The sequence below is a fragment of the Chelonia mydas genome, chromosome 2 (genome assembly GCF_015237465.2).
Source record: "Chelonia mydas isolate rCheMyd1 chromosome 2, rCheMyd1.pri.v2, whole genome shotgun sequence".
Lineage (NCBI taxonomy): Eukaryota > Metazoa > Chordata > Testudines > Cheloniidae > Chelonia > Chelonia mydas.
Window position 1 is genome coordinate 173,400,069 of NC_057850.1, and position 14,587 is coordinate 173,414,655.

Below are 14,587 nucleotides of genomic sequence, written 5' to 3' on the forward strand. Positions count from 1 at the left end.
AACTCTCTGTTAAGATGTGGTCCACACTATATAAAGATTTGAGAATCCCATGAATAACATTTATTAACAGTAACTTCTTGTTTTATGAATGTATTTTACATATACAATACACACAAATCCAAAAACTGTTTGAACTAACACTGGTAAACTATACTTGGCAAGGTTTTAACATAGTATTTATTTTAAAATAACTAGATCACAAGCACTATATAATATTGTTGTTCAATGTATTGATAGCAGCGGTACTAATTAAAGGGAGACCTGAATGGAAATGAACTGTTTACACTTCTGGGCCACTAGAGTCCTGAATTAATACTAAAAAGAAAAGGAGTACTTGTGGCACCTTAGAGACTAACCAATTTATTCGAGCATAAGCTTTCGTGAGCTACAGCTCACTTCATCGGATGCATACTGTGGAAAATACAGAAGATGTTTTTATATACACAGACCATGAAAAAATGGGTGTTTAACCTGAATTAATACTGTCACTCTTGGGTGAAAGGTATGATGTTAATGATACGGTATAACAACCCCAAATAATAATATTGCAGATTTAAACATTTACATATGCTGGCAGGAATAAATTATGGATGTCAAAGTAAGTGCAGATGAAAGGACAGCAGCTAGATGTATGAAAACAGATGGAATGAACAGGCTTAATCTTCTCTTATTTTAAAAGCCACGCAGGGTTGCAAATAGCCTGGATCGTAGAGATATGGCTGAAAACCTGGGGTCTGATTCTGATCTCACAATGGTTTTGCATTAGTATAACCTCATTGACTTCAGTGGTATGAGATTTCAATCCACTGTTTGATGTTTGGGCTTGTTGCTCTATGTTTTGTATGTACACATATACATACCTATGTATGTATGACTATTTTAAAAGCTTTAAATATTTGATACATATGGGGTTGGATTTTTAGAATCTGAGTTTAATAGGAGGAGATCTGTGTGCAAAAGATCTGTAGGATAAAAACCTTGCTGACTTGTCTGTTGACCTAATGGTAGTGATCCACATTTGTATGTCGGACACCTACAATGATCCCCATTAAAAGAGCATTTGCCAATAGTCACCACGCAGTGGTATCTATTAGACAGTTTTGCTCTGTGTTTACAGCTGAAGATGTCAGTGGTAACTCTTATGGTAATGGTTAGCGCATGATGCTTTTTAATGGCTATTGCAGTAGGCAGGACAAGTTGCTTCTGTCATCTTGTTCTCTGGAGCTTCAGAGAATGCAACAAAAACAATCTGCAGCCATACTAACAAGTATTATAAGCTTGATAGTTTAATATCTGGATGGGAACTCAGAATGAACCTGTGAAACACATCTTTAGTGCATTAGATTGTAGCTGCCATTTTAACCTGCTCTTCTGGTTGAACTTTTTCTCAAAAACATTTTTATTTTTTTAATCTATTTGTTTTTCAGCTTCCCCCTCTTCGTTCCTTTTTATATATAACATAGGAAATTATATGGAAAAGCAACAGAAAAACAAAAAGAAGTTACTGACCTGATTTTCAGAAGTGATGAGCACCCACAACTTCTATGGTCTTCAGTGGAAGTTGTGGGTGCTGAGCACTTTTGAAAGTCAGGCTATATGGTTATGCATCGTTAAGACTTGGATTTTTAAACGTGCAAGTCAGTATATTCAGAGATAAGGTTCCCCCAGTAATCTCAACTCTATCTCATAGTATGTATGCATTATAAGAATGTTCTTCATTACACTATTGTCTAGTATGTCTTTTCCATAATTAACTTGTATGATTCTAGCTTATCTCTTCTCTTATTATAGATCCTTCCCTATTCATTTTAAACTCTGATCTTCCTCTTTTAAGAAGACATGCAGAAAAAGAGACAAGCCAAATTCATCACCGACTCCACTGGTACTCAGATACTATGGTGATAGGTATCCTATAAATAGATAGATAAAGAAACACATTTGGCACTGAAGTTCTAAATAGAATTTACATCCTTACCACAGCAAAATGCAAAAGGTCATCTTCACCATGATCATTTTTTAGTTTTCTGAATAAATTTACCACAGCTTTGCAAGGCCCACACCACGCCTGATAAACGTCTATTACTGAAAGTATAAAAAGTTAGAATGAAACTCATCTGCTTCATATAGTTTATAAAATAAAATGTTTTGGTAAATGTATAGGGTAAGTCCTGCAGTGGCACTAGCATACATGTATTTCTAAACCTATTTGTGGTCTCTTTTTCTTCTGAAAAACATTAATTTTTGGTATTATCTCTTAAACAAATTAGGTTTTAACTTAAATGTCTTAGTCTGTCAGAGTATTTATTTATTTATATTTTCTGTGATGGGGAATGCAGATATATGAATGTCTCCTTCCCCTATCGCTTTGTCTTGGTGGCCCTTCCTTTCCTGTGCCCACTGTTAGTTGTTTCTCCCTCCTTTGGCCCTTTTATCAGTTGTCTCTTTCCATGTCCTACCCCTCCTTTGTGTGTTGTTTCCCTCCTTCCTAAGATCATGTATGCTATCTCTCTGTCAACCTTACTCACTACCCATTGGTTCTCTCTCTTGAGCCCCTGCTCACTTCACACACGATGAGTTCTCCCTCTTTAAACAGCATTCCTAATAAATTTAAGAGATACCGATGCCAAGCTTACATACTGTCAAAGTTTGACTCAGACTCACAATTTATCAGACCACTCTGTTTTATTAGCAAAGCTGCTCTGCTAATACATTTAGAAGTGAGCCCCCCGAGTGGGGCTTGTGTCTCTTAATTTATACAATTTTTTGGAGAACAAGTTACAGAGAAGTTACAGACAAAAGAAGAAAAAGATTTTAGTCACCACCCTTCGAGATCCCTGAGACCAGTCACGTATCTTCAATTACCTGCCATCCTTAACAATCTCCTTTAACAGCTTCCAGTTAACTTAACTAATTGCCCTTCACACCTTCCATTCTGATGCCTGCTTCTTAGACGTGCTGGCTCTATCTTAATTGCTTCTCCATTCAAAAGCTAACTGTCCCTACGTGTGCTCCCTCAGATACTTTGTAACATGTTTTGGCATGCCCTCTCATATACAATGTATCCAGCATGTCCCCTTATACAACGTTATACTTATACAATGTTATACTTCCACAATACAAACTGAGGGGAGTGGAGAAAATACATACTATGTACACTCTTGAAAGCACACAATTTATAACACAATTGCTTTTGTCTTATTCCAGATACAATTGTGCATGAATAGGAACATAAAACTCATTCTGCTGATTAGTTCAATTTCACAGGGTAATTGAAAATATTGACCTATCAGGGCTTTCACTTACCCCTTCCCAGACATGAAGTCATTTCAAAACTTTTTTTTTTTTAAACACCCATGCATGATATCCAGTATGGTTTAAATTCACTGCTTTGCAAAGGAGTATGTGAAAGGCACTCATCGCTACAGAACCCTTTTGTGTTTGAATTGCAGGCAGACACAATGCATTGGGTCTTTGTATCTTTCGTGTGATAGGATTAATATTGTGACGGTTCCAAAATGGCCAATGTGAGAGGCACAGTTGAATGTTATATGGAGGAGTCATGAGATCTGAGTTCACATGTATTAATTTGCCAGGAACTTCTTTTATACAATAGGTGGTATGGAGTGCCAGTGACCAGTCTTTAGGCTGGTGAAGCAGATGTGGAGTGGCTTCAGTGCAGCCCTGTGTTTTACCCCCAGTTTAGGAGTGCGAATTTCAAATCCTTCGAGTCTTCATGTAAAATAGCTACACAACGCATATTTACTTAGGCTTTATGGAGGTTTCTAGCACTCTTTGCTTTGAGGGGCAAGTCACAGGAAGTGGCAGTAAGACAAAGTGTATGCACAGTGAGAAGAAACTGGGCAGGAAGGGGTCACAAAAATAAAAAGATTGATAAAAATGCACACATGTTTCATTATGTGAGATTAATAGAAAAAAATAATAGTACCTGTTACACCTTTAGTCAGCAACATTTCATCCCATTGACTTTGACTGGTTAGTACTGCCTGAGATAAAACAAACCCAGAATTTAATATCTCTAAAAATGTCAACAATTCTATTGAACTCTAGAATTATTCAAATAACAAACAAGAGTTATACCTGTAGTTGAACTTCTTTCTTCTTTCCTGCCATTTTCCTGTGATTACATGAAAAACAGCAAAACATATAACACTTCTAAAATATACTCGACGCTCCGTAAGTTTAGCTCCATGTAAATTGTGGTACGGGAACTGATTTACACAGAATGCCTTTTCCACACAGTAGTGTTCTATGGGCATTAAGATTAGCATAGCTCCACTAAAGTCAATGTGGCTATGTCCATTTACACTGGCAGAGGATCTATCCCTAAATATAGCCGACTTCACTGGAGCTAAACTGACTGGCACTAGCTAAGGATCTTATCCTGAAATTCACCATTTATTTACAGAATTAGATATAGCACAGGAAACCACATGACAAAGTTCACATTTTCAACATATTGGGGTTTTCTGGACATTTCAATCCCCATGTCGCTGTATCTCCCATTGCTCTGATGAGACCGCCTACACAGCGAATGGGCGGAATGGAAGTTGCTGTGATATGAACATATTTCCACAAAGTATTGAAGTAAGAGCTTCAACTCAAAGGGCATCAAATCAAACTTTCTGTCATTCATTATTTGAGATATATTTAGCCTAATGACCTGCACATAACTCATTATAAGCTTAAGATTTTTGTCACGGTTATTTTGAGTAAAAGTTACGGACAGGTCACTGGCAATAAACAAAAATTCAAAGAAGCCCACGATCTAAACCAGGGGTGGGCAAACTTTTTGGCCCGAGGGCCACATCTGAGTGGGGAAATTGCACACAGGGCCATGAATGTAGGGCTGGGGAAGGGGGTTGGGGTGTGGAAGGGAGTGTGGGGTGTGGGAGGGGGTGCGGTGTGCAGGAAGGGGCTCAGGGCAAGGGGCTGGGGCAGAGGAGGGGTGCCAGGTGTATGAGGGGGCTCAGGGAAGGGGATTGGGGTGCAGGAGGAGGTGCACAGTGTGGAAGGGGGCTCAGGGCAGGGAGTTGGGGTGCAGGAGGGGTGTGGGGTGCAGCAGGGAGCTGGGGTGCAGGAGGGGTGTGGGGTGCAGGAGGGAGATCGGGGCAGGGAGTTGAGGTGCAGGGTGCAGGAGAGGTGCAGGGTGCGGGCTCCAGCCCGGCGCCGCTTACCTGGAGCGGCTCCGGGGTGGCAGCGGCGTGGGGCCAGGACAGGCAGGCAGGGAGCCTGCCCTGGCCCCACGCCGCTCCCAGAAGCGGCCAGCACCATATCCTAGAGGTCCCCTCGGGGAGGAGGGGGGCGGGCAGAGGGCTCTGCACTCTGCCCTTACCTGTGGGTACCTCCCCCGAAGCTCCCATTGGCTTCGGCTCCCCGTTCCTCGCCAATGGGAGCTTCGAGGGAGGTATCCACAGGCAAGGGCAGCGCATGAAGCTGACACCTTGACACGTGTGTAACCGTGGCACACACTTGCACGCACACACACGACACTGGCACGCGCTTGCACGCACGTGTGACACTGGCACGCACAAGTGTGACGCTTGCATGCACACGTGTGACGCTGGCACACGCTTGCACGCAACAGACACACACGTCCAGCACTGACGCACACAGACAAGAGACAGACACAAGCCACTGACACACACGCCCAACACTCACACGCACCGGTGCACACACCCCGAGCGCTCCGGCACACGCTCCGCGCACGGCTCAGCCTACCCACGGGGCGAGCGGCGGATAACGGCCTCTCCCCCACTCGCCGCCTTCCCCGGGCGCTCCTACCCAACGGGCCCAACCAGAGGCAGAGAGGCCGTTCCAAAACCGTTGGTCCCGCCCCCTCGTCACTGCTCCGCCTCCCCCCGCCCCTTCCCTCAGCCCCACTCTCCGCCCACTTCTCCACCCGCCCTCGGAGAGCAACGCGCATGCGCGACGCTGATGCATTGGGCCGGTGCGCGCTCTCAGGGAGGCGAGGCGAGGCGGGTGATGAGCTGGAACGCCACCGCGCGGGGTTGCGGTGTGGCGCGGCCTCTCTGCTTCCCTTCTGTCTCTGGCTAGTGATGGGGGAGCGGGCAACTAGTCCGAATTCGTCCCCCTTCTCCTTGCTGAGCGTGTAGAGTCTAGCTGGTGCCGCATTGCGGTCTGGCAATGGCGAAGGTCGGCGGTGCAAGGATTTTGGAAGGAAGGGGAGCTTTGAGGCAGTAGGACGTTTCCCTCAGATTAGTTCTTCCCCTAATGCTCTTCCGAGGTGCGGGGGGGACGGACTTCTTTCCGCGGGCAGTGTTAGCTCTGGCTAAGCGTGGTCTGACATCAGTCGCTGCCGTCCTACCTCCACCTTTGCATGGTCTGGGATTTAGCAGACATATGGCCTGTGCCTGTCCTTGTGGAAGGAAGCTCTTAGTCCCCTGAGTGGAATGTGCAGACTGCAGGCTGCTTTGTTCCTCTAGCCCTGTGGGCATGCATGGTCCTTGACTAGGGTGACCAGATAGCAAGTGTGAAAAATCGGGACAGGGAGTGGGAGGTAATAGGTGACTATATAAGAAAAACTCCCAAATTTCGGGAGTGTCTTTATAAAATGGGGACATCCGGTCATGCTATCCTCCACAGCTTTTAGCTATGAAACAGGAAAATGGGCAGCTCTCAAAATTCAGTTGCGTTACTTAAAGGCATAGATTAAGGTCCTTGTTTAGGGCTTATAGAAAATGGCTTTTGCTCATGGGAGGGGGAAAGCAGCCCACTCATTGGACACCTCCCAGGATGTTGGAAAACCTGCGGCTTTAGATTAGTTATCTGGTCCTAGGCTGTGCAGAGATGTTAGAGTTTTAGTTTTCCTTATGCAACCCATGGAATTAACGGGGAGCCCAATGTTATCTAGCAACTTGGAAAAATCTTTAGGTATTTAATTCACCTTGCTCTTTATCCTTTTCTGTGATATCTGAGGTTTAATGAGGAAAGCCACCATTCTTATATCTGCTGTGCCAAGTAAAATACTTCTTGTGGGAAGGGGTAGTAAGTGATGCAACTGTGAAAAGCATATATAGGTCCAGAGCTGAGTGACCACTAAATACGTGAAGAGTGTTTTGTTTTTTTTACACTTACTAATCACATCGTAATTATGTGTGTGATGTACAGGAAATAGACGGTCTAGATCATAGGCTGATCCTGATCCATAAGATACTTTGACTTACGTTGGAGGAAAGTTGTTTGCATAGTATATCAAAACAAAGAAAGCAGAACTTATTCCTCTTTCAGTAAAGCTGGAAGCTTTTATGTTTAAGAGTGACTCTAATTTTGTTCTGGAAAAGAGACAAGAATTGATATACTAGAAATCAGTCTTACAGAACACACAACCATGTAAGGTAAAACTAGTTTAAAACAAAGGGATAACTACATCACAAATCTAATGATTTGAAAACTAGTATCTGCCTGGAAGGGACCTTGAGTCATCTAGTCCAGTCCCCTGCAATCATAGCAGCATTAAATATTATCTAGACCATCCCTAACTGATGTCTGTCTAATCTGCTCTTAAAAATCTCCAATGATGGAGATTCCACAGTCTCTTTAGGCAATTTATTCCAGTGCTTAACTAACCTGACAGAAAGTTTTTCCTAATTTCTGACCTTAACTGCCCTTGTTGCAATTTAAGTCCATTGCTTCTTGTCCTTTCCTCAGAGGTTAAGGAGAACAATTTACCACCCTCTTCCTCATAACAACCTTTTATGTTCTTGAAAACTGTTATCATGCCTCTCTCAGTCTTTGCTTCTCCAGACTAAACAAACCCAATTGTTTCAATCTTCCTTCATAGGTCCTGTTTTCTAGACTTTTAATCATTTTTGTTGCTCTTCTCTGGAGTTCCCCTAATTTGTTCATGTCTTTCCTGAAATGTGGCGCCCGGAACTGCACACAATGCTCAAGTTGGGCCTAATCAGCATGGAGTAGAGCGGAAGAATTATTTCTTGTCTTGCTTACAACACTGCTACTAATACATCCCAGAATGATGCTTGCTTTTTTTGCAACGGTGTTACACTGTTGACTCATATTTAGCTTGTGATCCACTATGACCTCCTGATCCCTTTCTGTAGTACTCCTTCCTCAGCAGTCATTTCCCATTTTGCATGTGTACAACTGATTTGTTCCTTCCTAAGTGGAGCATTTTACATTTGTTCTTATTGAATTTCATCCTGTTTACCTCAGACCATTTCTCCAGTGGTCCCGATCATTTTGAATTTTAATCCTCCAAAGCACTTGCAACCCCTCCCAGCTTGGTGTCATCCACAAACTTTAAGTGTACTCTCTATATCATTTTCAAAATCATTGATGAATTTATTGAACAGAACTGAACCCAGTGTTACCCGCACAAAATTCTCTGTTACTTGCACACTCTAGGGTCACCCACCTTTATCCAGTTCCTAGGGCTAAGGGTGTAACCCTCTTAATTTAGACACAAATTCCTAGGGCTCAGGGTGTAACCTTCTGCGGGTTTGTAGGATCTTTAACCAGTGAAAAAGCCTTACACAGTAATATCTTTATCCTCTATTTATTAACAGTTACCAAGCAGAATACACATGCTAAGCATACAATGCTATGTTCACCAATCCTGATCAGGCAGGCGGACTTTCCCTGTTGGCCAGGCAAGGTCAGTCTCGTTTAGATTCTGGTTGCTGCACGACATGGTCATGCAGAGGATTCTTAGCAGCTTTGATCTTAGGCTGTGTCTTAGAGGTGAGTTCTTCTTCCTTCAGGTCTTTCCTTCTTATTCTTCAGTTCTTTTCCGCTGGTCTCCTTGGACCCCAGTTTATATAGTGAAACTTGAGTCCTGCATAGCTATAACTTAACCAACCATTTTGCTAAAATTTTACTAACCAATCCTTACATATTGTAACAAAATTCTCTAGTCATACTCCACCACCTTAATTTACACTTAGCAAAATTAATTATGTAACAGACAGATACAGGCCGAGAACCAGACCAAGATCATACAGACAAACAATAGAGAAGTGGGGACCATAAAGATAAAACAATAAAGAAATGAGGATTTCACAACCACAACTATTGATAAGTGGTTTCTTGTCAGACAGAATGCTATTCAGACTAAGTTTTCTTTAACCATTTTAAGATCTTTTTCTTTATCTGGTGATAGTGGATGCTATTAGGACAGGCTCTCCTTCTTATCAGCCCAATATTGCATTGTTTTAGTATAATTTAGATGGAATGTGAGGATGTGACTACCTGTTTCTTGGCTAATAACTGCTGCTCTCCTAATATGACTGCAGAAAAAAGCCTTAGGCCTTACAATATGGCTACAGTAAAAGGCCTTATCCTTACACCAGAACTGATCCCTACATGACCCCACTCAATATGCTGTTCCAGTTTGACTGAACCATTGATAACTACTCTCTGGGAATGGTTTTCCAACCAGTTATGCACCCACCTTATAGTAGCTCCGTCTAGGTTCTCCATCGGGGTTGTCGCAACAATTTTTTTGGTGGCCTCAGAGTGCAGCCACCAACTCTTGCTGTTGGCTGTACTGACACTTTTTCCTAAAATTATTTATTTTTCCTGAAGTTAATAAAGTAATATGCACATATATACATCCAAATCATTGTAATTTATTTATGAAAGGTTTTTAAGTTTTTTTGCAGACTCAATAATAAAAGTAATGTACAGTTACCTCTCTTCTTTATCGGACCTGGGTGTAGATGTGGTCCCCCCATCTCAAAAAAGATATATTGGACTTGGAAAAGGTTCAGAAAAGGGCAACAAAAATTATTAGGGATATGGAATGGCTGCTATATGAGAAGAGATTAATAAGACTGGGGCTTTTCAGCTTGGAAAAAAGACGAGGGCAGGGGGTTATGATAGAGATCCATAAAATCATGACTGGTGTGGAGAAAGTAAATGAGAAAGTGTTATTTACTCTTTCTCATAATACAAGAACTAGGGGTCACCAAATGAAATTAATAGGCAGCAGGTTTAAAACAAAAGGAAATATTTTTTCACACAACGCACAGTCAGCCTGTGGAACTCCTTGCCAGGGGATGTTGTGAAGGCCAAGACTATAACAGGGTTCAAAAAGAACTAGATAAATTCAAAGAGGCTAGGTCCATCAATGGCTGTTAGCCAGATGGATAGGGATGGTGTCCCTAGCCTCTGTTTGCCAGAAGCTGGGAATGGACGACAAGGGATGGTTCACCTGACAATTAGCTGTTCTGTTCATTCCCTCTGGGGCACCTGGCATTGGCCACTGTCAGAATACAGGATACTGGGCTAGATGGACTTTTGGTCTGACCCAGTATGGCCATTCTTATGTTATTATGACCTAACAAAATAGAAGCACAAATAAAGTGCTTTGCACATTCTTGTCTTTTTTATGATTGTTTCTTTTTGTTTTTTGGTAAAAGTGGTTGTCTGTACAACAATTCTAAAGTAAATTTAAAAATGCTTTGACATAATAGAAGTCCAAATAATAATGAAAAAACATTTCTGCAAATTGTTTCAATTTTTTTATTTCAGAAACAGACAAAAAAAAATCAATCCAATCCAGTAATTATAATATTAACAACAAACATAATCCTATTATTTTGTATGTTAGAAATACAGTGTGATAATAAAAGTTCTGGGTTTTACCACATCCATTGTGTGGATCAGATTACTTACAAAATCTCAGCAGCTCTTTGAAAGGAAAGTCTGCAGGATCTTAGGTCTCCTGTGAAATTAGAAGAGAAGCTTTGAGGTTGGCATCAGTGAGGTGGTTTTGGTCCTTGTTTTTCAGAAAATGAAGTGCACTGAATGCCCTCTCATACAGCACAGTAGTAGAAAACAGGGACAAGAAAAGCAAAGCAACTTTAGCTAGGTGCTTGTAGGTGTCCTCAAACAGGTACCCATTATTCCAGAACTCCTGTACTGTAACAACAGGCTGGCAGAAGTATGTGTTCGTTCTTGAATCACTGCACATTTTCAGCATGAGTAACTTGAGATTCCTTAAATCCAGAGCGTCAGAAGAAGCTAATCTGTCTTTTTTTAAAAATCTATTTATTAAAGGAGTTTAAATGAAAGGATTTTGCCCAAGTGGGAAAGATCCCATTGCAGGACCAATGCCTACAGAAGTGTTTAGAGAAAAGGAGAAGGGCTGGGGTATAGCTGGTTGCCAAGGTGAGGGCTGAATCATGGGTGCTGATGGAACTGTTGATGCGGGCATTGGAGGGTTTAGAGAGTATATGTCTGTTGCAATGGATGGCAAGCTTACTGGAACAGCAGGAGGAACCTTTCTCTGCAATAATCCTATCAGCTCAAAAGTTGTAGTGTTAACAACTCGTAATTGCTCAGAGAGATTGGCCACTGTTGCTTTGATTGCCATCATATCATTTTGAAGATCCTTTGTAGCTCTTTCAAGTGAGCTATTATCTTTGGTTGGGAGATTTGCTAGACGATCATGGATCCTTTGTAACAGGTCCGAGGTCTTTACCTCCGTCAGGCTTGTCTCGTAACTTGGATTGTCCGTGGCGGTCTGAGATGCCTCTACTGCTTCTGGATCCAGATTCTCCAATAGCTCGTCCATGGTGTGACCTGTTAGCTCGTCAGTCGGTCAGTGCATTTGTGTCACCTGTAGTCTTGCTGCTTCCTGTTCTGATTGTCTCCTCCTCCGAGTTCCCTTCCGTATGGACGCTTGTGATGCGTGTTGTGACTTCGGACCCTTTGCTAACTGTATTGCTCCTTGTTGTATGCTTGCCATGATTCAATCTACAAAGTAGTTCGACCAAACACTTGAAACTCGTGTCCTCTAGCTCAGTGTCCATCTAACATACTTTTTTTAATGTTTGTTTGCAGCCAACAAAGCTGAACCAGAATTGTTGAATGGGTCAGTCACAAAGTTTCCCTCACTGAAACGATTTTCAAGATCCTCCGAGAGGATACTCAGGTATTCAGTTACAGCTGAGCCAGCTTTTTGCTGCACAGTCTCATCCTGACAGCTGAAAAACTGACTAAGCTCGTAAAAAACTGAAAAGTCCTGTTCCTCTTGTAGGTGCTGGACTATGTCAGTGATTGCCATTCTAAATGTATTCATTATTTCAGTGCTATCAAATATTGTTAGCTGAGGTTTCTGAAGCTCCAGATTCAAGGAAGGAAGCTTTGGTAAAAACTCTTTCAAAAAGAGGAGGCAACCTTGTATTTCTGGATCTTGTAATTTTGGGGACAATTCTGGTGAAACTTTATTTACAACCTCAACAAGCTCTTCCCAGAGCTCAAACAGCCTCTGTACACTGTAATTAAAACTAAGCCAGCGGCCTGGGTTGTAATTCAGCAGCACCTTTGTGTCTTACAGCCCATTTCACACAGAGTTGCAAATCTCCCTTTATTGACACTGCTGGTTTTGACAGCACTGCGGCATTTTTTCACTATGGATTCAACCTCATCCATACTTTCCATTGAAGCTTTGCTGGCAAGTACTTCTTAGTGGGCAAAACAGTGAAACAAAAGAAGTTTCTGAGTGCACCTTTCTTGGAAGCAGCTCAGCACTCCTACTCGTGCACTTTGCATAGCTGCTGCCCCATGAGCTGTCAAACCGCAGAGATTGTCAAAGCTAACACGGCACTCCTGCATTCTCGCCTGAACACATTTAAAAATGTATTTGCCAGTAGGCCTATCTCTGAGGCTCACCTGACATAAAACACCTTCAGAAAAACAATGGCGATCACAGTCCAAAAAGCAAACACATATGATTACTTTGGGATTCATCATGACATCAAGGCTCTCATCCAAGCACAGGCTGTAGAAAGGACTTGCTGTGACTTTTCCAGCTATTTCATTTTGTAGAAAATTTGCCAGATCTCTTATGCTCCTCTGTAATGTGTCATTGCTCAATGGTATCTCTCTGAAAAGCTTACTTTCTGGTTCTACAGCCAGAACAATTTTTCTCAGTTCTCCAACACTGAATGGTTTCCTTGCTTGCCTCAAAAATAGTGCAACTTTAAAAGTAGCCACTTGAATCTGATCCTCTTTACTGAAAAAATCTTTGAGCCGCCACTGTTGTCTTTCAAACTTTTTGCATCATGTAACAGTTTGCGCCTCCAAAACTCATTGTGGTAATTCTGTTGACCCCTGCATGAGTGCTGTAGTGATGTTGCATTGCATAAATTTTGATTTGATGAATTTTTCTCTTACAAACAGCGCACACTGCAACTTGCTCAGAAGCGGAATCAGACGGCTTCAGAAACACAAGAAACTGCATTTCCCACTCGTCTTGAAATGTTCTTCCTTCCATGTTCTGCTTTTCTTAGAGGTGGCTCCTGTGGGACCATCTCTGTGTCATAGTCACGGGCACTATCTGGCACTGATTATTTGAAATACTTTCTGATATTCATTTGTGTCTTTAACTCTTTTGCCTTCTGCCACAAACAGTCACAGCCTGTTCAAACACCACCCAGTGGTTTTGCCGATGATGAAGTTGACCAGTAGCTGCTTACGGAGCTACAGTAGTGAGAGATGTAAAAACACAGTGTGAATATGTTTTGTTATTTGAAAGGAAAGCACATCTACGTAATTCAGCTCTGCCTGCACTGTAGCAATATTTAGAAGGGAATGAGTCTGCATTATAATTTATGGTGTTTACAAGGCAACTTTAAAATTTATATCTCAGCGATTGTTGGGGTGCTTTGATCTGGTGCATAGGAGTATTTTAACTTCTGTATTTGGGGGAGCAGGGATGTGTGGATTTAACCAGGACTGAACTGGGCCTTATGGTTGGGCGATGTGAACAACCGCCCATGGTGCCATGGTGAGGGGAGCACCAGGGACAAGAGGCAAGGAGTGGGGCAGGCCTGGGGTGCGAGGCTGTGGAAGGGAGCTTGGGACAATGTGGGGGAGGCAGCAGGGCCCATGGGTGATGGGGTGGTGGGTGGGGTGCCTGGGAGGCAGCGGGAACTAGGGGCAATGGAGGCAGTGCTTAATTTATAATGAAAGAAGTGTCAGGGCTCAAGCTGGGTGGCTGCTGGCAGGCACGCAGCTCTGAAGGCAGGGTGGCATTGGGGTGCTAACTGTGCTGTGGAAAGTGATATTTATATCTTTTTAAATACCACTTTTCACAGCAAATCCTGGGAAATTGAGACCTGGATGGAGGGGTGGGAAATGAGGGGCTGGGGCCGATGGATGGAGGAGGCACCACCACCACATGGCCGGGGCTGATGGGCGGTGCCCTGGGTCAGCACCTGCAGGATTCCACGGTTGATGCCCACTGCCATGTGGCTGGGGGTCAGCACCTGGGGCCAATGCTGTGTATTTGTACCTGCTGCCGCATTACTGGGGCCAGGGGTTGGTGTCCAGTGCCAGCACCTACTGGAGCCTGCTTTCCTGCGACAGGGGCCGAGAGTTGGTGCCCAGGGCCAGCACCCGCTGGAGCTCACGGTCGGCACCGGAGATGTGTACCTGGGGCTCCCCCCGCCTGCCACTTGCCTTGCCCCTCCCCTCCTCACTCAACCCCGACTGTCCATGGGTGGCAGCTATAATAGGTGGCACTGCCACAGCAGCCGAATCTTCGGTTGCTAGGTTTGGTGGAGAAGTTTTTGCTTTATTA

At 43.1% G+C, this 14,587-nt stretch overlaps 1 protein-coding gene across 5 annotated transcripts in view; it reads right to left on the reverse strand.

Moving 5' to 3' along the window:
* The window catches only part of NME8 (NME/NM23 family member 8), a 36,202-nt gene extending 30,339 nt beyond the window's left edge, over window positions 1–5,863 (reverse strand). For 2 of the 5 annotated variants that reach the window (XM_043540585.1, XM_043540588.1), the window contains exons 1-4: window positions 5,740–5,863; window positions 4,099–4,135; window positions 3,947–4,004; window positions 1,976–2,082 (exon numbers count right to left, since the gene is read on the reverse strand). In XM_043540585.1, the coding sequence (XP_043396520.1) occupies window positions 1,976–2,082; window positions 3,947–4,004; window positions 4,099–4,131 (198 nt within the window). In that variant the 5' untranslated portion in view covers window positions 4,132–4,135; window positions 5,740–5,863. Of the gene's footprint in view, window positions 1–1,975; window positions 2,083–3,946; window positions 4,005–4,098; window positions 4,136–5,685 lie in introns of all 5 variants that reach the window. The other 3 variants (XM_043540586.1, XM_037890043.2, XM_043540587.1) reach the window with 3 other exon arrangements.
* Window positions 5,864–14,587: the final 8,724 nt, after the last annotated feature.